This window comes from Carya illinoinensis, chromosome 14 (genome assembly GCF_018687715.1).
Source record: "Carya illinoinensis cultivar Pawnee chromosome 14, C.illinoinensisPawnee_v1, whole genome shotgun sequence".
Lineage (NCBI taxonomy): Eukaryota > Viridiplantae > Streptophyta > Magnoliopsida > Fagales > Juglandaceae > Carya > Carya illinoinensis.
Window position 1 is genome coordinate 28,593,887 of NC_056765.1, and position 26,459 is coordinate 28,620,345.

General features: G+C 30.1%; 3 protein-coding genes across 5 annotated transcripts; all 3 read left to right on the forward strand.

The window, feature by feature from the left end:
- The first annotated feature begins 2,945 nt into the window (after positions 1-2,945).
- LOC122293258 (cucumber peeling cupredoxin-like) lies at positions 2,946-5,651 on the forward strand. Its single transcript, XM_043101778.1, has 2 exons — positions 2,946-3,271; positions 5,015-5,651. The coding sequence occupies exons 1-2, from the start codon at positions 3,064-3,066 to the stop codon at positions 5,509-5,511; spliced, it is 705 nt and encodes a 234-aa protein (XP_042957712.1). The 5' UTR covers positions 2,946-3,063; the 3' UTR covers positions 5,512-5,651.
- A 6,641-nt stretch (positions 5,652-12,292) lies between these two features.
- LOC122295125 lies at positions 12,293-17,018 on the forward strand. Of its 2 annotated transcripts, none has more exons than XM_043104182.1 (6): positions 12,293-12,558; positions 13,199-13,327; positions 14,105-14,247; positions 16,051-16,121; positions 16,267-16,353; positions 16,449-17,018. In XM_043104182.1, the coding sequence occupies exons 3-6, from the start codon at positions 14,136-14,138 to the stop codon at positions 16,707-16,709; spliced, it is 531 nt and encodes a 176-aa protein (XP_042960116.1). In that variant the 5' UTR covers positions 12,293-12,558; positions 13,199-13,327; positions 14,105-14,135; the 3' UTR covers positions 16,710-17,018. The 2 variants fall into 2 exon arrangements, with proteins under 2 accessions (XP_042960116.1, XP_042960117.1); XM_043104183.1 differs by having other exon boundaries at positions 13,228-13,327.
- Positions 17,019-19,931: 2,913 nt separating this feature from the next.
- LOC122294940 lies at positions 19,932-25,521 on the forward strand. 2 transcript variants are annotated; one of them, XM_043103934.1, is made up of 6 exons: positions 19,932-20,126; positions 21,858-21,911; positions 21,994-22,060; positions 22,839-22,879; positions 25,117-25,176; positions 25,262-25,521. In XM_043103934.1, exons 1-6 carry the CDS (start codon positions 20,061-20,063, stop codon positions 25,328-25,330), a joined length of 357 nt encoding a protein of 118 aa, XP_042959868.1. In that variant the 5' UTR covers positions 19,932-20,060; the 3' UTR covers positions 25,331-25,521. The 2 variants fall into 2 exon arrangements, with proteins under 2 accessions (XP_042959868.1, XP_042959869.1); XM_043103935.1 differs by having other exon boundaries at positions 21,858-21,908.
- The last annotated feature ends 938 nt before the right edge of the window (positions 25,522-26,459 follow it).

Genomic DNA, 26,459 nt, shown 5'->3' on the forward strand with positions numbered 1-26,459 from the left:
TCGTTTTGACTACTCATTTATTTAATTTTTTTTTTTTACTCAATAATTAAGGAAGTGACTTTTAGTGTATTGGTATATTTTTTTATTTTTTAAAAATATTTAAATATGTTAAAAAAAATATGCAAAGAAAAAGGAGACAAAAATAAAAAGTTAAGTTTGTGCTCGGTGGCACGTTCAGTTATCATTGCTGGATAGCGGACTAGCATCGCTCATTGAACCATAAGAGCCAGGGTATCTCTTCACTATCTCTCTCCTTCCCTCCCAAAAGCCCCCTTGAAATTAAAAGATTTGAACTTTAGATAAGAGTACTTAAAAGTTATCCCATTAACACCAAGAACTCAAAATGTTACATTTTCTTGGGGTCCAAAAAAACCCAAACCCAAGAAAATACAATTCTCCCAATATATATTCCGTGTTTTACACTTTTGCTTACTGAACCATTAGATTGAACCCTTACTCTCTTTTATGAAAACTTAATAAATAAGCACTTTTTATCATATTTCATTTGAGTAATATTATATATAGTCGATCATAAGTTATTAAAGCGTCGCATATTTCTTTTAGAAAAGAGTGAAATTCACTATTAAAAATTGAATAATTTACTCATCATCTCTACACTACATGATTTTTTATCATAAAAAATTATGTCATTGAATTCACTTTATGAATTTATTTTATTCTCATTCTAAATTTTAAATGTATTTATTTTTATTATTCTCAATATTTTTATGATGTGATATTAAATAATTAACTTATAAATATAATAAAATAAATAATATTTAATTATTGGAAATTATATAGTAAAATATTATAGAAGAATGATAAAAGAGAGGAAAAAAAAAGGGGGAAAGAATATAGCACATATTGTCGACAATCACATGAAGGCCAATGCTAGCGATCCTGCTGGGGATGCCGTTCAAGCATCCTGTTTTTTTTCTTTTCTTTTAAGTTTTTTTTTTTTTTTTTTTTTTTGTTGCATAGTAATTAAGAAAAAATTATTTAATAATATTATGAATTTTATTTATTTTTTTAAATATTTAAAAGTGTTAAAATGATATGAAAAAAATAAAAATAAAAACACTTTTAAATTTTTTTTTAAAATCATTTTTTAACACTTCTAAATATTTTAAAAAAATACAATATTATTAAACAATATTTTCTTAAGAGTATTGCTAGAGTCACTGTGACTCTCGAATTGTTAACAAATGTGTGTATTTTTTATTTTTATTTTTATATTATTAAATATCTTCTTTTTTTGTTAAATCACAACATCACTTAAAAAAATTTATTTAATCATTTGGTAAAAAAAAAATCAATTGAATTTTTAAAGTGATTAAGCATTTTCCTTTTCTTAATCAGTACGAAAAAAAAAAAAAACACTAAAAAAAAATATTGGAACGGGATGAATTTTCCGTCACGTGAATAAGGTTGCAGAAGCAATCATCCAGCTATTACGTCACATGTTTGGAGATTTGTCTTCAACCGACACAACCTTCAGTGCCACACTTTCCTCCATTAAAATAATACCCAAAAGAAAAAGCTAAGATATTACTAATGATTACAGGTACTTAAATGCTTATAATTAATTAAAAATATTTATCAAATATTTTAAAGTACAGGTATAAGTTGTAAAGTTAAATAAAATTGATGTTTATAGGAAGTAATTCGTTGTTCTGTTCTATAAATACTTAATAATATTTCATGAAAGTAATATTAATAAAGTATACAGCTTGAATATTTAACTCAAATCTTGAATCATAAATTAACAATAAATAATAGGGTCTCTATAAAAGAAAAAGTTTGAATTTTATCTTTTAATGGATATAAATGAAGTGCTCTACAATCTAAGCATCGACTTAATAATATAAGAATTTTATTTATTAAAATGACTAATAGTACATAATAGATAAATAATAATCATAGTCGTGAGTATATAAGAGTCATGTAATTATTTTAAAAAAATAAATAAATATGAAACTTGTATAAAAATAAATTAATTTTTTAATAATAAACTTAATTGTTTTTCAAAATAATTGTATGACGCTTGTATATTCTACGACTATATATAATATTACTCTACATAACAACAGCGTTCATTGACTTAAATATCATCCAAGTCATTAAATTTTTGATCTATGGTTCTTTGACATATTTGTAACTAAAACCTATTTTAGATGTTAAACTGAGTTGAGATGAGTTGAGTTCTTTATGAATAGTTATAAGTTGGAAGCATAGAATGAGTTTTGTGAAGTCCACTTAAGATAAGTTTAGATATATTTGGATGTTAAAATAAATTTAGAGATATTTATGAAAAGTTAAAAAAGATTGTGATAAATTTAATAATTTAAGAGTTATGTATTTAAATATTAGATTCAGTTTAAAATTAAACTGAATTGAATTAATCTTAACAACTAAATGTATTCTAAAATTTAGCTAAATGAATATTAGGGACATGCTATGCCCATTGAGAATCCTCACCGAATAGTAATATTTTTTTTTTATTTTTTAATATTTTTAAACATTTTTAAACATTTTTAAAACTATTTAAATATTTTTTTAAATAAAAAAATTACAAATTTATTTAAAAACAGTTTCTTAATCATGAAGTAAAAAAATTAAAAAAAAATAAAATACAATTTGGTAAGAAATTTATGTGGAAATAATATTTTCCTAAATATTAATAGAAAACTAAAAATATTTTTAAAAAATAAAAAAAAATTACAAATTTATTTAAAAACAGTTTCTTAATCATGAAGTACAAAAATATATTAAAAAATAAATAAAATGCAATTGGGTAAGAAATTTATGTGGGAATAGTATTTCCTAAATATTAATAGAAAACTAAAACAAATTATTGGCACCGACTTGGAACTTTGAAAGCAGGACTGATTTGGTAATTTCATAAAAAAGCAGGGTCATATATTGTAGTAACTCCCAAGTCTAAAGTGACTGTGTCAGGCAGTGCACTTCCTTTATTCTCACTCTTCTCTCTCCCTCTCTGTGAAAGAAACTGCTGCAACCACATGTTCAGCATCAGTTTCACACACCCCGAGAAGAAGAAGAATGGAACAGAGAATTTGCAACTCTCCCGGCCTGTTGCCCTCCATTCTCTCTTGTTGTTTTCTTCTTATCTCTTTTCCAGCATCTGTCCAAGCTTACAAGAACTACACTGTGGGTGATTCTTTGGGTTGGTACGACACTCTTGAGAAACCCTCTGTCAATTACCAGAAATGGGCTGCCGGCAAGAATTTCAGCCTTGGAGATTTCCTCAGTATGCTTCTGTCTTTGTATTGGAGTTTTGCTCTATTTTGGGTTCCAGCTTTCTTTGCTTGTGTTTGCTCATATACTGCATTTTTGTCTGGGTTTCTTGTTTCAGTCATGCCAGAAACTTATTCATTTTAAGTCGATCTGTTGAATCTTTAACATTTTGGGCTAAGGAATCAGATGGTTCTTAATCATCTGAATTTTTCTGTAACTGTTGTGAGATTGAGATCATCCTGATTTTTCAAGTTTGTCTCTTTGATCCCATTTTGCAAGTTAATTATGCGGTTTTTTCTATGATTTGACAGATAGAACTCCCCAACAGATGGAATGGAATATTATGAAAAGATCTCTCCATTTTCTGATATAAATTAGAAACAAATTTCCATATTTTGGTTGGTTTTGTTGTCTTTTTCATCTTAGCTATTTTCTACCATGATATCAGGACATGAGTTTATGAGAGCATATATGCCATAAGTGAGAAATAAAAAAAATAATTATTCAATCATCTAAAAAATAATTATTCAATCATCTTATGACATAACTAATTAGGTTCTTGATCTTTAAACGAGAGAGAAATGGATACAAAAAATGGATTTCATAACATTAGTTTAAATGAGATAAGATATTTTGTTAAAAATTAAATAAAATATTATTATAATATAATTTTTTAATATTAATTTTATTTTAAAATTAAAAAAATTAAATTATTTATTATATTTTATGTAAAATATTAAAAAAATTATAATATTTATATGAGATGAAATATTTTGATTACGTGTATCCATGGGACCATTTATTTGACGTTGTTTGAGAAAGTTGTGGGCCCATTAATGCGTTTATTTCTCTTTTGCTCTAGATCTCGAGTTTCGAAAGATTTCTAAATTCGATTATAAAATATAAGGATTAAAATATGATAGATATTTAAATACAAGCACCAGCTCAAAGATATCTAACAGAACATCAGTATGCAATAATTGTTATAGTTTTCTAGAACATGTGTTGTTTCCTTTTCCAACTACTGTAACATAGAAGGCAGTGTTAAAGTGAAAACTAAAGAAAAAGGAAGCATTAAGATAAGGACATTTTATATATGCCATTGGTCTTTCCGCCACAGCTGCATCATCTTGCATACTCTTTTACAGTGATTGGCATTACATTCAGCTGCGGTGTACTACTGGCCATAGACTTTTGCTATGTTTACTTTCTCTTCCTTCATTTTCAAATTTTAAAAAAAAAAAAAATCTGCAAAGATGGAGTTTGCATATTAAATACATATATATATATATATATATATATGGGTTTGTCGGCAAACCCTTTGTTTTATTTCTTTTCTTTTGGTAGGTGATTGTCAGCAAACCCAATCAGACCTTTTTATGCAAAACAGTCTGCAACTGTTTTATTATTACTACTTTTTCTCGGTGACCAAACACATGCAATGTTATTTATAATGGAAATGGCTTGCTTCCCATTGATTTTTCTTCCATCTCCTTCCCATTATGATCTCTGTCAAAAGATATCTACTCCAAAGTCCCATGCCACAACAACTATGCCTGAGAATTAAATGGCACAGAAGTATCAGCCTATGAATATTTAATCCCATAATGACGACAGGTGTGACAGTAAAGTCTAATAGACATCACTCTATTCTCATTTGATTCAACTCCATTTGAATGATGGTTTCAACACATCTAGGAATTTTACATTCTGTATGATAGATAATAATTCATGAGTGTTCATTTTGTGAATGCAGTTTTCAACACAGACAATAATCATTCTGTTATCCAAACATATAATGTGACCACCTACAAACTTTGTGACTATGAGGATGCTCAAGAAGACGACACAACACAATGGTCAGACGCGAATCCATCCGCCGCCAGCCCACATCCAGTCTCGGTGCCAGTTCCACTACTCAAAGAAGGGATGACATATTTCTTTTCTAGTGATTATGATGGCGAGCAATGCAATAATGGCCAGCGTTTGATGATTAATGTGACTCATGGAAAAGGGTTGCCAAAGAGTTTGGAAAACCCTGCTGAAGAATCCCCGGGACCGATAAGTCAGAACTCCGGTGATGATGAATCAGCGCCGGATACTATTGTTCCGTCAAATTTCAATAACCCCAATGAAGAAAATGCCGATAGCGAACCATCTGGATCTGTTTCATTATCAATGCATTGGAAGCTCAAAGACAGGACACTAAATGGGATTTTGGCTTTGTTAGGGCTGGTTTGTTTGTTATCATAAGCCGAGTTTTCTTTCATTTTATTTAAATATGTTTCTTTGTTTGGCTTAAATTTTTTATATCGTTACCTGTTTGCATGATCGATGGGGATTTATTTTAATATTGTAGAGCAAATAAGTAGAAAAAGAGAGTATTATTTTCAGCTTTTCTTGTGTTCTGGTTTGCAGGGTTGCCATTATGTACTAATTATTATCACTCACGTTACGTTTGAATGTTGACATGATTCAAATTGAGCTATAAATAGTAATATTTTATGAGTTTTATTAAAATAGATTTTAATTCTTTTAGATTGAAATGTGTTTAACTTTTTAGTTTGAAATGTATGAAATAGGTTAAGATGAATTTAAATTTTTTCTATTAAAAGTTAAAAAAATAATTAATTTTATAAATAATTAATTTAAAATAAATTAAATTTGGTTCAACAACTTTAATAGAAAAGGCAAAATGGGCAAGTGATATGTGTATATTGGGAAGTCAATGACAATTGATTGAAACGAGCACATGGATGAGTTGGTTGGGGGTTTTGAAAGTTGAAATTATGCTTTTTTATTGTAGTGGTTATGTTTTGTCCAAGTAAATTAAATATATCTGTAATTTGGTAGGTAAAGTTATCAAATCACGAATGTTGCTGATGCTTCTCAAGTAAGTTGTGCAATTATTGCCATCGTCACCGACATTCATTCAAAAATATCTTCCTAATAGTCTTATTTTTTTGAGTTTTGTTACGTAATAATAAAATTATGTATTAATTTTATAATGTCTAAAAGAGACTGTAAATGTAGTTTTGTATTTATCTTTTTTAGCAATTTAGATTTATCAAAATTTACTTTTTATATCAAATTTTGAAAATATAGTAGCAGCATAAAGTCGAGATAATAAATCTTTTTTATTAAGAATAGGGTATCTAATCCATTGTAAAACTTTATTTAAAGGCTTATAATTTATAACTAATTTAGGAACACCTCTTTCTAATTCTGCTTGTTTTTATACATAAAAAACAGCACAACTCCATGGTGATTTGCTCTTTCTAATAAGTCATTTAGTTAATAAATCATTAATTTCTTATTTACAGAATTCTAATAATTCTTTATTTATTTAAATGGGTCTGGCCTTATTAGGAATATTCTTTTCAGAAAATTCCTTTTCATATGGTAATTCGACTATATGTTGTTTTCTACTCCAAAAAGCATTAGGTAAATTAGAACATACTTCGTTTTCAATTATATTTTTGAAATTATTAATTTTTTGGATTAGTAAAGGATCTTTTAATTGTTCTTCAATTCTTTTGTATTTTAATTCTTGTTTTAAGAAATTTATTTGTTTTTCTTTTCTTTTGATTTTGACTTTTGTTAAAAAATTAATTTCTTTAATTAATGATGTTTCTTTTAAGGAATTAATCTCTCTTGAGACTGGAGGGAATAAAAATTTAAATTGAATTTCTTTTCCTAATATTTTAGTAGAAATTCCTTCTTCTGTTACAGAGAAAGGGTAAAGTAAAGCAAGAAATGAGTTTCCTAATATTACTTTGGTGTTGATGTTTTTTACTAGAATGAATGTTGTTTTAAAGCAAATTCCATTATTACAGATATGTGCATTTGATAATTTATAATTTATATTTAATTTTGCTCCATTAGCTTGAGATAATGTCTCTTTTGTTTTTTCAAAATATTTAGAGGGTATTATTCCTTCTTGTATGCAGTTTAGATCTGCACCTGTATCTAATAAGGCTATTGCAGAAAAAGAGAATTCTTCATTAATGGAAATAGTTATTTCAGTATACCATTTTTGAAAATTCATCTTATTAAGTATGTTTATAAAATTATCTGATTCTTCTTTTGTAATTTTTACTGAGTTTTCTCCTTGTTCTTTTTTATGAGTGTCATTATTTTTATCTATTTTTAATAGTATAATTTCTTGTAATAATTGTTCATTAGAAACTTCAAGTTTGGTGTTAGAAGCTTTCAAATTTCTAATTTCTTTCTTTATTTCATTAATTTCTTAATGTAAATTCTTTAAAGTAATATTTTGTTTTTCTGATTGAAATCTATTTACTATTTTTAGAAAATCATATGACGAGAGGGTTGAATTGGGTTCAAAAGTCTTGGGATTACTAAAAGTATCTTTTAATTTTTCTAAATATTCTTTTCTTTCTTGTGGATTATTAATTTTATCTATTAATTCTAATATAATATTTTCATGTGACGATAATACGTTAATAGTTTTATTACAGATACAATTATTTTTATCTAAACAATTACAAACATGAATTTCATCTTCGTCTGACTCGTTATCAGAAGATTGTTCTGAAAAACTTGATTCTTTTAATCGGTAAATTTCATCTTCTTTTGAAGAAATTTCATCTTCTTCACTTGATTGTATAAAGATATTTAATAATTTTTCTTTTACTTCTTCAGGTATATCTAATTCATTAATTTCTTTTTTAACCTTACAATTTGATGCATAATGTCCAACCTTTCCACATTTATAACATACAATTTGTTTTTTCTTTTTATTAAACTTTTTTGTATTCTTTACTGGTTTCTTATATACGGATTTTTCATTGGGTTTTTTATAATGTTTTTTATAATTCCTTTTCTTAGTTGGATAAGTTTTATAAATTCTTTTTCATTTTTTGTGTCTTGTAGAATGAGCTAATAATGGAGAATAACCAAACTGTTCACAAAAGGTACCTAATTCTTTTGTAGCAAATTTCTTTTCTTTTTCCATTTGCTTTTTTAATCTTATATCATTACACATAATCAGACCAGTTCTATTAATAGAAGATATTATATCTCTATATGTAGATTGATTAATAAATCACTAGTTCTTTCTTTAAATTGGGAAGGATCACCTACAAAATGTTTTGTTAATATAAATATTAGAGTATTAACAGCATCTTCTATAGGTTGACCATCTTCTGTCTTAATCTCTTGCAGATTTTCATCATGCTTATAGACACTCAATATTCTTATTCTTTGTTCTTGTGTAAGATAATGATCCCACCAGCATTTTAATTGGCCAGTGAATCCTATAACTAGAACATGTGCTACTTGATGATCTGATCTTCTACTGGTTTTATAAACATTAGCTACCATAATCATTTCTTGAAAATGATTTAATATTTCATATTCAGATAATCCATCTATATTTCATTCATATAATGCATCTGATGCAAAAACAGATCTCACTATATGTTCTCTTTCCTTGAATTGTATATCCGGAGGGGTAGGCCTTGGATACCAATTTCGAGTAGTAAAAGTATGCGTTGCAAATTCCCTAGGATAAAATTGCCCACTATGATTTCCTTTAATTTTGTTTATCTGTAATTCTTTAAATTGATTTTCAAGATTATTAATTTCAGAATCAGATAGATCAGGTAAATCTGTCTTACTTAATACATTAATATGAGATTGTCTTGAAGTGGATGCATTATTATCAATATTTAATTTTTCTAATTTGCTAGAGATCTGTTCTAGTAAATCTTCTTTAGTCTTAGAAAAACTAGATTTTAAGTGAGCAGGTATTTCATGGGGAATAAACAAAGGAATTTCTTTAGCTTCTTTAACAGGAGTTTTAATAGGAGATATTAAGTTTTCAATTCTTTCTAATTGTTTACTCATGGTTTTTAAATATAAATTAGTATAATTATTTTGTTGGATTATATTATCAGTATTTTTAGTTTTTTTATATTTAAAATTTAAATTAATATTATTTTTAATAAAATTTATTTTTTTATCAATTATATTAGATTGATATACATATATTAGTGTATAATTATATTTGAAATTAGATTTTTCTTATTTTTATTAAACAAATCTCTCTATCATTCTGTTTAGATATTGAGATGAATTAAATTTTTTAATGAAAAATAATGAGTTAAAATAGTGAAGTAAATTTTATGAAGCACATATAAGATAAGTTTAAATGTGATTAAATGTTAATATAAGTAGAGATATATTTATGAAAAGTTAAAAAAAAATTATGAATCCCGCTCGTAAAGATGTCTTAAGTTGAAAAAAATTATAAATCTTACATGTAAAAAGTTTTTAGATTGAAATGATTTTAATAATTTAAAAATTAAGTATTTATATATTATAGTCAACTTAAAATTATTCCGATTTACATATTTCCTTTATAGTTTTTCAGGTTTCGTTGGGCACCACTAACCTCGTTAGATTGTTGGTGAGCTATTTTCAATGTTCGAATTAAGTGGAGAGTGATGTTAGGCTGCCGCCCAACAATAATCGCTGGGCATGTCGCTTAGCATAAATTTATTTTTTTTTCTCTTGTTTTTCTTTTTATATTTTTTAGATATATTTAAATATTTTTAAAAAATAAAAAAATATATTAATGCATTAAAATTTACTTTTTTAATTATTAAATAAAAAAATTTAATACATAATAATCAAAGTGAAGAAGTAAATTCAGACGGGATAGTAACATTGTTCTTAAGTGAAACGCGTTTAGGGTTGCTTAGGCCCATCACGTTTATAGGCCAAAATCCACTAAAATAATATTAAAAATATGAGACGACTAGAGTTCAGGTAAAAAAAATAGAGATATTGAAAAATTTAATAAAAGAAAAAGAAAAATGATCTTCAAGATTTTTCGGATAATCCACTTTTCGGACCCTTAATCCAACCCAGAAGGGTTCAAAAGCTTCCAAACTCTCGTTATTACAGGTTAAAATTTATTTTCAGATTACGAACTAATAAAAATTTATTTACAAATTAAAAAATATCTTCCTAGTAAATAAGATTACGTACTAATAAAAATATCAATATTTTCAGATTTTAACCTATAATAAAGTTAATATTACAAACTCAACAGTAACAAATATATAAGTCCAAAATTACAATCTCAATAATAAAAATATAAGCATATTAAAAAATACCAATATTAAAACTCAACAATAATAAAATTATAATTTTAAAATAAAATTGAAACGAGTTATTGTTGATTAATATTGGCTTAAGCATGTTGGTCTGTTTATTAATCATGTCTTAACAAGTCAATCTGTATTGACCTAAATCTATTGTCAAACACAAACTCGTTAATTGTATCGTGTATATGTTAGGTTCATAGGTGGTGTCACATATTATTACGCCTACTCTTTTGTATGGATGTATCGTGTTGTTTCTGGTGTTTTGGCAACTCAATGGCAATGATGTAAATTTTTCTAACCCTAAAAATCACAGCAAGCAAGTAGGCAGTTTGTGGAAACCTTCAGTTCTCACTCGACACAGGTTGTGAAATACATATCATGGAGTTAGTAGATGTTTGTGTGTAACACTTGTATGATCACTTGCATTGGATTCAAAACAATAGGGTTCTTAGAATCCTCCCTTCAGTACAATATAAAGAAATGTGAAATTATTGAATTAATTACGCCATATGCATCATATCATGAACTTGTCATAGAAAGTGTTGGCCTTATTTAGTGTGAAATTTCTGTCAAATAGGCTTGCTGATGAGGCTTGCTTCTTTGTGTGATATTGAATTGTTCAGTCCATCTGAAACCAACTAGAAACCGTCTTGGGGCATACACTTGCTTTAGACAATTTGAAGTGTTCTTTGTTAATCTAACGTTTTGCATCATTGTATATATCTCTTAAGAACATAGGCATTATCATAGTACATAGGGAGTATATTACGAAAATGCATACTAAGAGCACTCCCAACTGGCTCTGCAATCATCTATTTTCTCTAAATTATAGGAGAGAATTTGAGAAAATCAATAATTGGTTATTAGTTCATTCACCTCTTTGTACCTTGAACCTTCTCCTATGATTTGTAATAATTTAGATATAAAGATCGGTATTTATCTGATATCAAAATTTGTAATACATCCCCACAGACTTTTTAGTCTTAGTCTTAACGAGTTAGGATTTAGTCTTAATGAGTTCGGGTCGATTTCTTAACGGGTTGATAACGGGCTAACCCATTATTTTTATAATTAATTATATAATTTTCGTCTAACCTATCCCTATTTACAATATAAAATTTTAAATATATAATTACAAATTAATATTCAATTAATTAACTAACGTATATTATCAATTAACCTATCACCAATTCACCATTAATTAATTACTTACATCTACGTCTAAATCTAATTAAAGTTAATAGATAAATTTTTTGTAAAATACCTAAGTTATAAGTAAATATAAAGCAATTAAAAATATTGTTGTAAATTGTAATTAACTAATGTATGATATCAATTAACTAACTTATCACCAATTCATCATTTAATTAATTACTAACATCTATATGTATGACCTAAGTTGCAAGTACATATAAAGCATGTATAGATGTATGGATAATTAAATTATGTATGCTTATTGTTTTATATACAAAATGTAAAAAGTTGTATATAGCCCATTCCTCATTATGCATTAATTTAGAACTATCATAATACATTTGCATAATTTTAGAACTATCATAATACATTTGCATAATCTAAGTTTAACAAAGTAACAATTAACATGATCAATATAATTATAATTAATTATTCTTTTAATGAGTGAATTAAATAATCCATATTGAATAGTTTACTTAATTTTAAAAATATTTTTTTTATTAATTTATGTGCTAAAAAGATACAACAAATAAAAATAATATATTTACTAAAGATAGAAACAGTTCTCTTTAGTGCAAAATTCAATCTAAACGGCACCATTTAAGCACAGGGTTCCTTTCCCTTTTTTTTTGAAACGACGTCATTTAGTGTTATTTTCAATACAAACGACGCGGTTTCAACAATTCACTCTAAAACCCAGTGACCCACCCCCTCTCCCCCAACTCCTTCCCATTCCCTCTCACTTCTCAGTTCTCATGCTCTCATTGCGTGAATAGGTGAAAAAGCAAAAACCCTAGCCCCCCGCCCCCTAATTTGGTGACCGTCATAGCCTCGCAGCGCCTCCCCCACCCCATTCCGTTGCAGACACGCTGGGCTTCCCCCCGATTCCATCGCAGGGCCTACCCTTATTGCATTCCCTCCCCTCTCCAGCCACTCTCTCAGACCGTCACACACAAATCGACAAATCCAGGTATGTGTTTTGCGATTTCATGAATCTGTATTTTGCGATTTCGTGAACCTAGGTTTGTGAATCTATGTTTTGTGATTTCGTGAATCTGGGTTTTGTGGTATTATTATAAATCTGTGATTTGTGAAATTGTAAAAACATTAGTATTTTTTTATTATTATGAATATGTGATTAGGCTATTAGCTTCATTGATATGCATCTTGAGCTCTCATACAATGTTCTTTGTTGTTAGTTTTGTGCATAATGGTCTTCATGACCTCTTAACTTCGATTGCAACCACTATAAAGGTTTCTCAATCATCTGCTTTTGTTATTTGTTTGGAAAATCTCAAACCATCTGGTAACAAGGGTAATAGTAATGTTATTTTCACTTGTTTGAGCAACTTGATATTGGATTCTCATCTGTTTAGTTGTTGAAGTTCTCACCCTTATCGAGAATATTGGTAAAATATGGCCCCTCTGCCTTGGCACAGTCATCATAGGTCATAAGTGCTATTCTCTTGGATTGAAATAAACTTAGCCAAAAAGGTTCAAATTAATGGTAGACCTGGTTTGTAAAAAATCTTGGAGGAGAGCTGAATGGTAGCATGTTTTTCTAGCCTTTGTTTATTGAATTTTATGATTTTTTTGCTCTTTCTATCTAGGTGCTTCTGAAAAAAATCTTACCAAGCAGGCAGCTTTCGGAAACCTTGAGTTCTCAGTTGACACAGCTTTGGAACTACATAATTCCTTCTCATTTCTCACAGCCACCACACGCTCAGTTCTTCATTCAGGTAGACACATATTAATAGGACTGTAAATAGTCTGGTTTTGGAAATTTTGTAGAATTGAACTGGTATCTACCGGTTTTGGAAATTTAAAAATTGATACCGGACCAATTAACTACTAAAATCGGAACTTCCGATTTTTCCGGTTTCAGTCAGATCTAGTTTGGTTTTTCGGATTTTACAGACAAACAAAATCATTACTCCAACAAAACTTTAGCAATTGATTAACCCATATCCCTCATTTTATAATTTTTGGTTAAAATGTTTTAAAATTAAAATTTATGTGTTAATATCAAAATGAAAATATTCTATTAAAAATATGTGATTAATTTATGTTATATCATGAATTCAAATGTTATATTAAAACTTTTAAGATTAATTTGATGTTATATTAAATGTTATATTAATTTTAGGTTATAAAATTAATAGAAATGAATAATCAGATTAAGATTTCATATTATATTAATTATAAATTTAGCATATAATATATATAATATAATAATATTTTATATATATAATATATATAATTAAAAGTATATATATACAGATCCGATTCGGTTCAAACCGGTTAGTACTAAATCGATTTAGAGCCAGTTTCGATTTTTAAAAACCGGTTACAGACCGGACCAAACACACCGTTCGATCCGGTTTAACCCCCCACCCCCCCCCCCCCCCCCCCCCTTTATGCCCTTGAGTCCTTGACTTATGCACAGTTCTGTCTGCCTAGGGTTTTGGGCTTTACAAGTCCTATTTAAACTCTTCGATTGTTGCCTTTCTTTGCAGTTGGACTTTTTAATCACAGAAAATAACGTAAATGTATAAGAAGAAGAGAGAAGCCGATAGAGGAGGGCCCTCAAGAGGCGGGACTGACACCATGGATGAAGAGATGGACTTCAAGAAGATCATGAAGGACATTGAGCTTTTCAGTAATTTTATTACACTTTTAATTTCTTCTATTGATTGCTTTTTTGATAAATGGGTTTATTTTCTGTATTTACTTACTTATTTAAGCATGGCTTTTGAATAATGGGTCAAGGCCGTTGGGAGGTGTGTATCTAGAATTATATACCCATAGGTTTTGCTCCGTTGAACCTCTTTCAACAAATTATTATCTGAAATCAATAATAGGTAATAAGTGAACATAGGCATGATGATAATAGTAAAGAGTACTTTAATATATTTAGATTAGATTGAGAATTCGGCTATTGTTGGAAAATTTGGGCATTGGAAATATGGGATTTCCGATGTCCTACGTTTTGCGGTGGAGATATCGGATTCCAAGGAAATCTGACATTATTGGTTAGCAGAATGATAAATTTATCATTGCTCAATTTATCTTTTTTTTTTTTTTGTAACATTAGATTTTTGAAGAGGCAATTTTCTTTACTTGTGAAATACATGAAGCTGATATCATGGAGTTGGTAGATGTTCGTGTGGAACTCTGATATGATCACTAGCATTGGATTCGAAACAATAGGGTTCTTAGAATCCTCCATTCAGTACAATTTAAAGAAATGTGAAATTAATGAATTAAATACGCCATATGCATCATATGAACGTGTCATAAAAAGTGTTGGCCTTACTTTGTGTGAAATTTCTGTCAAATAGGCTTGCTGATGAGGCTTCTTTGTGTGATATTGAATTGTTCAGTCCATCTGAAACGAACTAGAAACTGCCTTGGGGCACAGACTTGCTTTAGAAAACTTGAATTTGTTTTTGTTAATCTAACGTTTTGCATCATTGTATGCACCTGTTAAACAGATTTCCTTTTATAAGTAGAACAATATTATTAATAATAAAAGAAGAGCATAGGCATTGTCATGGTACATAGGGAGTATACCATGAATATGCCTATTAAGAGCGGGTGGAAGAGGTAAAATAGCTCCTAGGGAATACAAAAGTGGGCTGTCACCCAGTGGAAAAGAGTAATAAAAAATAATGCCTTGAGTTCTCCCATTTTCCTTGACGTGTCTTTGAAGTTTCATGCATTTCTTTTATGTACCATGTTAAATAGATTAATATGTAGCCAAATTTAATAATTACTAAGTACCATGTACAGAAATATATTCTGTTCTGAACCATTTGTCAAATGTTTAGGCAAAACCCAAGTACACGGGTTGTATACAAAGAAAACTCAGTTACAAACTAGGAGCTAGAAATGGATTCAAGAAAATCATAGAAATTAGCCTCATTGAGCACAGTAACAGAAGCCTACAAGAAAATCATGGACAAGGAATTGTATACTTCATGTGTACTTGGCTACTCCTATTTACTTGATTGAATAAAGTTTTATTATTACTTATAAAAGAAAAATGTGGAAAAAGAAACATCGAAGATCATTTGATGAGTGTTCAAAGCTCCTACCATTCCTTCCAGCTGAATGCACCACATGAGACTTAAAAGGAATTATAGTCCACACTGCAGCATTTTGGTGGTCACTGGTTACCCTGCATATGGCAAAGTGAAGGTGGCACTGATATGCGTTGTTGGACTTTAGTGTTAGATATTGATATTTAAGCAACACTCCATGCATTGTGGGACTACTTTTTTTGTTCTGTAAGTGAAGTATTGGTATAAAAACCTAGTTAAAGTCTGACTCCTTGGTTCAAATAGGATTCAGCATAATTTTAAGCTCTCTGTTGGGGCTATTTTTATCTTGACTGTAACTTTTTTTCTTTTCATGGATCTCATATCTTTGTGATATAATTTTTGGTAATGGCATTTTGCAGGCTCCTCACATATGACTTGGAAAGAGAGAAAGGAAATTGAGAACAGGAAGATAGTTGCATTGGGTGGAAAGGTAAATACCCTGTCCTTTCCATTATCAACTTTTAGCTCTATTCTGTTTGCTACAAGGAAGCAGTCAGGTGGTGTACACTGGTAGAATATTTTCACATATTGTAGTAATTTAAAACTTCCTAAATCTGTGCTTACCCTTGAAACAGCCTCCTAAGAAGCATAGACTGCCCCTTAGTGTAGCACGACCCATGATGAAGAAACAAAAGGAAAGAGAGGAGAAAATGCTACAAGAGGTGATCAATTTCTTTCATTGTCTTCACCTTTTTATATCATTCTTTGCGTGAATAGGAATAGTTTTTATACTTTTACTGACTAGTGTAGCTTTCAGCGTTTAATTCTTGCAAAATTTGGGGGCAAGCATGTTGGCAGTGCTAAAGGATTTGTGGGGAGACGCAAGCCTGAGGACAGAGTTTTGAAAGCAAGTGAAGGTCATTTTAGAAACGGTATACTTGATGTAAAACATTTGCTACGACCAACCCCATCTAGAGACGATGACTCTGAAACTCATATGTTGGCTAAAAGAAAAAAGAAGGGAGGTGGAAAGAAGAATCGAGGTAAAAAGAAGGGCAGTGGTAAGAAGCACCACTAAATATGCATTGCAATAAGGGAAATCTTGACAATGGAAACAAAATTAGTTGTGTCTACCTCGGATATCCTCATCATTCTTGGGGATCAACCTATGCTCTTAATAGAATTATTGTCCTCCGTCGTTGCCAACAGAGATTTTTTAGATTGAGCCTTGTTTTTTGGTGTTGAGCATTATCAGTTTTCAAACAACTTGTATCACATAAGAGTAGGTGTAGGAATTGTCCATTTCTATATATATTGGTAGATCTCTAAATTTGATCGGGACTCCCTAATCTGGATGAATGTAATCCATTGTCGGATTGGCCTGTCACGTTTGGACAATCCCACTTGGCACTTACTACTACCCGAAACGAATATATTTCAGATCGAGGCTCCATTGTCTAGTGATCGTTTAAGAGGGGAGGGAACCATAGTAAAGCTCTTGATAGATTAAGTTCTCGTACCCACTTGCATCTTGATTCATTTGAATGCAAGGGAGTTTGTTCAGATTTTCTCGAAATCAAGTCATCCCATGATTGTATACAATATAATACATAGACCCACAATCGGAACTCCTAATTTTAACTTGGACTCGAATTTTCTTTTGTTAAGAAGATACTTAATGGTAATAATAGGTAGAAGTATGTTCATGGGATTGCATGGAGTTAGAAGTTTTTACTACTTCCAACTTCTTTCAGACGTCCAATCAAGCTTGGGGAGTAGAGTATATCATATCCATCCTCGTTTCTAAATTTGAACGCTATGCAAACAGGAGTTCTAGAAAATCTCAATCTGTCCAATAGTTTATGATGCACAATTGGCATACCACTCTAATATGCTCATGCATGTGCTCGAGGAAAAAGAAGAGAGGCAATTTTGAGCTTTCAAGAATGGGGTGTGCAACCTATTAGACCTAGATACACATAGGAGGAGCTTAGAAACTCCAAGATTAATCATTCCCTCGTCTAAGAAACGAAAGCTGCCATGTCCACAGATAAACCCCCCCAAATCGGGTTTTTTTAGCTCTTTGTTGGTACATTTTTTTTATTTCTTTAAATACTTTAAAAAAAAATTCACAACGTCATTTAAAAACATTTTCTTAATCATTAAGTAAAAAAAATAAGAATCTATGGCACATTCGGTGGCTTTTATCTGTAGACTAAGCATTATCCCTAAGAAACATAGAATTTGAAAAAAAAAAATTGCTTAATTTACAGATAAATGATATTTGTAACCGTAAAGTATATAAGCGCTACGTAATCTTTTAAAAAAAATGAGTAAATATAGAATCACATAAAAAAAATTAATTTTTAATAGTGAACTTTATTTATTTTTAAAATGATTATATAATATATATCCATTTTATGATTATACGTGTTAGTGCATTCAGCACAGGTAACAAATTTCTTTAATCAAATTACTATTTTTCGTCTTATTATATATATAAAGAAATATTGTATTCTCAAATTGTGTATATAACACATATAATATAATAAAATGTTTACATAATATAATCTAATTTAGAAAATAAATTTTAAGATCTAATTTTATAAACTATATATTCCTATTTAAATTATGAGAATGATGTGATCTCACGACATAATAATAAAGAAAAATTTTATATATTTGTTGAACTCAAAGTTTCAAGTTTTGTGTAATTATATATCTACACATAGATTTTGATGATAACAAATGAATTCAAAAAATAAAGAAGTCTCAAGTTCAAGTTATCTACACGATGGAGTCAAGCATATCAAGAGAACAAGCATGAGCAAAAAGGAAACAAATTCACATTAAAATCATAGAATAATATTGTAAATCTCTTAAAAATTCAAAATTAGAATTAATGCTCAAAATTAATATTTTATCATAAAGCATTAAAATACATTTTCCACATGTGCATGAATATTTTGAAAATTAAATTTAAAAATTTTGAAAGATGATTGATTGTTATCTTTCACATGTGCATTACATGATTAAAGGTTTGAACTTTGAAAATATTAAAGATGATTGATTGTCATCTTTCACATGTACATGTTTTATTTGAATATTTTCAAAAGTAATTGATGTTTTTTTTGACTTATGCAAAAAGTATATGTTTTTGTTTGAAAAGTTTGAAAAGTAAAAATGTGCTCCTTTTGTCATATGCAAAAAGTAAAAAGATTAGGTTTGAAATATTTAAAAAGTAAAGTGTGCTCATTTTGTCATATGCCAAAAGTAAAAGATTAAGTTTGAAATTTTTGAAAAATGAATGATGTTGTCTTTGACAATTGAAAAAGAAAAACCTTTTATTTGAATTTTTTGAAAAAGTGAATGATGTTGTTTTTGACATGTAAATCTTTTTAAATTTGAATATGAAGTCTCATATGCCTATAAATAGATCATTTGAGAGATTCACATTTACAACACCAAGAGCATACAATATTTATTCAAAGTTTTCATTCTCTCTTCTCTAAGTATTGAGCCTTAATCTTTGTTCATTTTGAAAGAAATATGGTTTGCACTGTATTGTTTTGATTTCATTCATTGATGAGTATTTTCTGATAACCTACCCATTATCAGCTCTTGTATCAGTAAAATGGTATGTATAATCCTTGTGCGTGTAGAAAGTGTTCTATACAGGAAATAGTTGAATCATCACGTGTAAGGTGATTGTAAGTGTAGAGAGTGTTCTACACAAATTCTTTGTAACGGTGTTGCTCAAAGGTGTAATAGGTTTCTATCTCCACCTAAAGGAAGTTGAATAGTGAATTTGAGGATCTTCAAGGGGTAGCTTGAGGCGAGAACGTAGGCAATGGGACCGAATCTCGCAAATTCTCTCTTACCTTTACTGTTTATATTTTATTATTGTTTTGTATTTTGTTTATATTTTATATTGTATATTTGATTTATAATTATTATTAATTTTAAATACAATTCAATTCACATCTCTTTTGTGTTAGTTATCTGGACAATAATACCACATTATCATCTTATTATATAAGATGTAGTATATTTATCGCTATTGAATGGTTTTTTATTGAATAATTTTTATGATGATAAATATATTATATCTTACATAATAAGATAAAAATAAAATAAAAATATGAAATATAGGATTACTTGATAATAAATAACTCATAAAGAAATATTATATTTATTGTTTGATTTTTCTTCTTATTTAATAAGTGAATCAAATAGAAACCTAAGAAATTGGAAATAGTTCAATGTAAAGTAACCTTTAAAAATGAGAACGTAATAAAAATTACGCAAAAGAAGTACTAAAAATAAAAGATATTGAAACTTCGGAAAGAAGAAAAGCAGGAAAGAAGTGGGTCTGCCGACTCTGCCGTTTAATCTGGGGAGAGCAAAAACAGCAGCAGTCGAAGCAGGCATGGACGAAGTTGAATTCCGACGCCTTCTCGATCTCTTCCCCATCGTCCGATCCCGTGATTACCATGTAACTCTTTCTCTATTTTCCAAGTTATTTTATTAAAAAATATTTTATAAATTATATCGTGTTTGTTAAACAAAGTGTTTGAGGTTTAACACAAAGGGGTTCCCTCTTTGTTATGATGCCATTATGTGAACTGGGTCTCTCTTTATATCCTGTTCAGTGGCTGAAAGTTCCCATTTTTGGGGTTGTTATGGTTGCTCTTATTTGCTGTTTGTCTGTATTTGTTTCATTAAGGTTGCGTTACTTAGTGGGTAGCTTGTAGCATAGAGGTTGATCCAGTTGGTAACTGAGTGTCCAATAGTTTCGGAACAAGGTTAACAGGTATGGGCTAAACTTAAGCCCTTCAATTTTTTGGGCAAAAGATGCATCATGGATGAAGAAGTAAGAGGTTTTGTTTCAATTAAAAACTGAAATCAGGAGCCACGATTTGTGAATGGCACAACTAACAGGTACGAAGATATCAAGGCTGTTTTAAGAATAAGCTAGTCAAGGGTTGATTGATTCATATGTTATGTCTGATGGTCCGATCGAGTGTATAGTTGTTTGAACAAGTCTTCTTGTTACTTGGAGATTTTAGGAATCGATTATGCATAATACTGAAATTTGATTTGTATACCAAAGAAAAACCCCTAGGGGTTGGCTTAAGTGGTAAAAGCCTTGGTCTTGGTGGTATGCTCTATCCAAAGTCTAAGGTTTGAATCCTTTTGATTGCAAAAAATCTTTAGAGGTAATTGGACAAGGAGATTTTTCCCTTGAATTATCCGAGGTGCACTTGCGGAAAACTTCTTATTGAGGGCCTGTGCACCCCCAGGATTAGTTCAGATGCTATTGTCGGGCACCTGGTGCCAATCAAAATATATCTGTTACGTGGCTTCTTGAATTGTATGTGCTGTATGGTTATTTTGAAAAGCATTCAACACGTTATTTTGCTACCCCTAGTTGCAAAATACTGGCGGTGGGCATGTTTGGCAGAACTGGGTCACATTCTCAGTTTGTTAGATGATTAAGTGTGTGACAGAAATTTTGAGGAAGGAAGCTGAATGCTCGATTTTAAGTTTAATTCTTATATATTATTTTCGTATTGGACAGTATGTTTACTGTCCAAGTGTTTCATCATATTTTTGAATACTGCCTGCACATAATTCTGTGTTATATCTTATCTACTATGATCTGCACATTCTGCTCCTTCCTTTCATTTGTTGCCCCTCCAACACCTTTCCCAACCTCTTCCATAATACCATTACCCTCCCCCAACTTTCTGAAAAACCCATCACTCCAAGGGTGTGCCAAGCATTCCTCCAACATCTTTGCCACCCAGGATAACACCAGCGCTCTAAGAGAAACAAACTTAACCACCCTTCTGCTTCTCTCAGAAATGCCTATATAATTTCCTCCCTCCTTCAAAAAAATGAAGGTCCTCTATTCCACCTTCAAACGCCTAGAATTCAACATCAACCCTCTCACAAGAAATAAGAAAGACGCTAATAGAGAGACAGAAAAAGGAAAGGACGAGGTTAATTCTGGCGAGAAGCACATGTCAAAAGTTTTAATGGGCGTAGTATATCTGTGTGTGTGTGTATTTATTTTTTTATATATAATATCAATCCAAATTAGTGGAAGGACCCAAATGGTAGGTAGATTCTATTGTCTAACACAAATTAAAAGAATTTGTAAAAAATATCCTCTTTGGTTGATTATAGATGCATCTGGCTCTGATTTTGAATATAATTTCAGGTGGAATTAGAAGCATCGAGAGAATCAACCTCTAGGTCATCGCAGAGTGAGGTGGTACGACTTCCACTGCTTTACACAATATTGTGATGTATTTGTATATGTTCAGCGATGGTTGAAAGTTTTGACTTCATAACAGATAAAGGAATGGCAAGATGCATGGGATGAGGGGAATAGAGTGGAAAATCAAGGAATTAGCCAACATGGTATCCGTCCGATTACCTTTTATTATAATTATTGTTTTTTGTTAGCCAGCAAGGTGCATTGCTTTTCAGTATACAGTCAGTTATTATTATTATTTTTTTGGGCCCCCCCGCCCGCAGGGGGGGGGGGGGGGTGGGGGTGGGTTTCGAAACAAGAGGAAATGGTGGGTCTGTTTGGGAGTTGATTTTAAAAGGGAAGCAGGAAGGAGAGGAATGGAAGGACACCGATTCTTTTCCATTCCCTTGTAAGCATTCCAAATAAAAGTGAACACCCAAACCTTTTATATTCGATGTAAAGTCATTCTTTCCTGCCCTTTGTTCTCCTTTATAAACCTACAAGCACCTTGCTTGTTTATGAAGGGGTTTGTGTCTACCGTTGTGATTCCATTTGTGTGCCAATTTTGCTATCATGAGTTTGATGTGTATTGTATGTACTTGCCTGGAAAACTTGGAAAAGCTTCCCCCGGGGGTCTTGGGTTTGTTAACATTACATTCATCAAATTTATATGTGAATCTGGAGTCAAATTGTATTGTGAACTCTTTTCTTTTCTTTCTTTCTTTTTTTTTAAAGTAATAAGAAAATTTTGTTGAGAAGTAAATAGTCAAATTTTTTGTGAGATACTTGACATATTGTGAATCTGGTTTTTCAACACTTTGCTTTATATTTTTCAATATAGGGAGAAGACCTAGTAGGATTAGATGACTAGATGCATTTACACTTGTATGTCGACTTTTACCAGAGAAATTAAATATTCTTGGTTATGTGGCTGTATATTGACAGATGCATTTTGGGGGAAGCTAAAGTTGGCTGTCGAAAGGAAGGTATGGCGAACTCCACTTATGAAAAATTATTAGAGTTCCTAATCTTTCCACTTCTAGCATTTTAAATTACCAGCTATCTGTTGCATGAAAATTTTTGGCCATGATTCCTAGAATTTTTATTTTATTTTTATAAGTAAGAAAGACGATTTTATTAATCGATTGAAATGATTCCTGGAATATTTCATAGCTCAGAGAGGTAAAAAAAACCTTAATGCCTTAATGCGATGGAAAATGCAGATCATCAGCCTTTCTTATAGTAATGCAGATATTAAGATTGCACGAGTAATTAATAGAGTTTGTGTGGGGAGAGAGAAAGAGTAATTAATAGATTTTGTGTTAATTTGCTATATAAGAACAATGTCATATCTACAACTCAATTGAAACTAAAAAAATTGTTCTTCCCACCCCCAACAAAAAAAGGAAGAAAAAAAGAGAGAGAAGATACTGTGGATTTCAAAGACACCAACAGGAATCCTGAGCCCTATGTACACTTTAAACCAAATTAGACTCTCACAACCTGTGAGCATGGCCAAGCTAAATAATAAAATAAAGAAAAAACCTATCACACACAGAGATTTAGCTTAAGAAAAATAATACTGAGGATGATCGACATGGTCAATATAATATCAATGAAAAACCTGAGAAGCTTTAGGCTGTTCTTCACTTTTACAGAAATTCTGTTTACAGCTTTCATCTTGAGATTACAGGTCTTCTTGTTTTTATCTATTACCACAACTTTCCTCTTTTGTGCCTGTAGTTATCATTATTTGATGGAGTCGAACTGTACTTCAAAGCAGAATTAATGTGTTTGCTACATTTGTGGCATTACACCACCATAGTACAGATGAATGAAGGGGTGTATTATGGTTAATTTTGACCTGTTAAATGCCTTGAGTCATGCTAGGTAGATTGTCATTTAGGGTATTGAATATTGCTAACATATGGCATCACTCTCCCTTGCTTTATCAACTGGACTGTAGATGAGTTGAATCGGTGTTTAGTTAACATTCCAGTAAACTGGCATAGATAGGTTTTTATGAAGCTTGCAATAAATAATTGTGCGAGGCTCGAGGCAGATAACTTACTCTCAGAACTAAACCTTGAGAAGAAAGTTCAATAGTTCAATTTTGTTTGATATTTTATTAATTTCATTCAGTTTGAGCTTGGGAATAGAACTGTAGTTGCAGTTAGAGAATGACTTTCTCAGTTTGCATCTCACTCGGTGTGATATCAGAATTAGGGAAAATTGGGGCATTTCCTGAAGATTTACAAAACCAATCTTTGCATAATTATTTGTCTGAAAAATGGTTTTTGATTTGCAAAGTAACATACTCATCTTCAATTTTCCATCCACTATTCTTTCATACCTTATTTCTTTGGGCTATAGCTGTGGATTTTAATGGCCTAAATCTTCATGAGTTTCTTATCTTTACTAGTACGATTTAGATAGGTTTTATCTCTTGTATATCATCTTGTGTACTTGGGCTATGCCTATTCTTATTAATACTACCGTTTACTTATTAAAAAAAATAAAAAATTCCATCCACTATTTGAATAAGTAGACATTTGTTTTAGTTTCCAGTATATGTAAAGCAGTGAAAGGCACATCAACTGCTATTTCCTCTATTTGCTTTGAAATTTCTTTACAGGTACCTTACCTTGGTCGGAAAAGTCTAACCTTGTATTTTTCTTGTTTTTTTTTTTTTTTAAGTAAAAGTAAAATTTTTTCTTGCTTTTAGTCGTACATATTTAATTCTGAAAGATTCTCTCCACTCGTTCGTGCATCAATTTCAGCCATTGAGTCGAAACTGTGGATGCTTTTTTAGGCCTTGAAATCGAATTGGGGTCATGTTTTGTTTCAAGGAAACGTGAAGATTATGACAACATATTTACTTCCTCCCTATAGATCTGTTTGGGAAGTATTTTCATGCGACACCAAATTGTTTCATGACTTGCTATATTATATTATTAGCAGTACAATGTAGCATGACGAAGGGAGGAAAAAAAAAAACAAATAAACAGACGAATAATGCTACTCATCATCTCATGACGTGATATTAGATGATTGGAGACTATTTATTATATTTCATTTGTGAACTTATCATCTAATGTCACAATATGAGATGATGAGAGGACGATGAGAAAATGGATGATGAAGAGATTTTTTCCAAACAGATAGCATAGCTTGATGAAAAAGATGGGAATGGGATAACCATCGGTGCTCATTTGTTTCATAGGTGGGGGCAGCAGATGCAGAGAGATTTTGCAAGGCTTTCCAACAAATTCATAAGAAACTTGTACGTGCTGTACGCTTACAGAAATCTGATAAATTTGTCTTCCCTGTTACTAATGGTGTTAAAATGTCTTTAATATTCTTTCCAGGTGCACGAAGAACTAAGTTTTGATGCTGCTCAGAGCTTTATAAACTCCACTAAAAGTTCTGAAGAATAGTTTCATGGATGATTTGCATGCTTGCTTCGTTTTCTTGTCTTTTTAAGGAGTACATGAGAATTTGAGTTTGGAAGAGACATGCAATCTTTAGTGTTTGAATTAACTATTGAGTGTAACAATTAAAACAAAACTATCTTGACAAAATGATTTCTATAGAATAGATGTCATGTGAATTGGTTTCGGTGTAGGCATCTCGAGCAGTGTTTTAAATTTTGTACTGTATCGGCCGGTACGACTGGAATATGCCGTACCATTCACTAGTCCGGTACAGAAATTATACCTGTTTTGTACTGGTCTAAATTCCGACGGTACCGGTCAGACTAGTAAATATTTTGACCTGTATCGGCCCGTACCAGCTGGTATTTCGGCATTTTTTTTTTTTTTTTCATTTCTTCAAATTATAAGTTTATTTTTTGATTTTTAATTTAGACCAGATTATTTATAATTTATATGTGTATTTATATATAATTTATTCATATATACAGATTATTATTTTGGAATATAATTAATATATATATTTATATATATAATTTATTCATATCTCGAAAAGGAATATGAAACGATATAGGTATCATAATATTTTGTTCCAATATCTTAATTGGTACGACATCCGGTATGGTATTCAAAATATTGATCTCAAGTCTTCATTCTTTTTGAAAAAATTTAATTGTAATTTACAAGCATAATTATGTATTAATATATGCATTAATTTAATGTGATTGGTCAAAAAATAAATTTTATTAAAAACAGTATTAATTTAAATTATAAATATGAAAGAATTAGTATTAATAAACATATTAATATGTAATTTTACTTGTATACAGTAAAATTGTTCTTTTTAATTCATATGTTGCATTTTTGCTTCGACAATAAAGCCAATATAATGCAAAAATACGATGGTCCCCAAAATTCTCAAAGTACATGCTAAACAAACAGAAACCTCATTGAATCTCTCTCTCTCCCTCACTGCTTTATTAATTTGTATTGTTTTTATGCTGTTAAAAATTCTCAGCACTTATGAAAGAAAATTAATAATGCATACTAATTTTACTTATACCATCATCATCACACTATATATAATTTTTTTTATTTTTTTATTGTTCTCTTATCAAATTTTTGATATATGAAT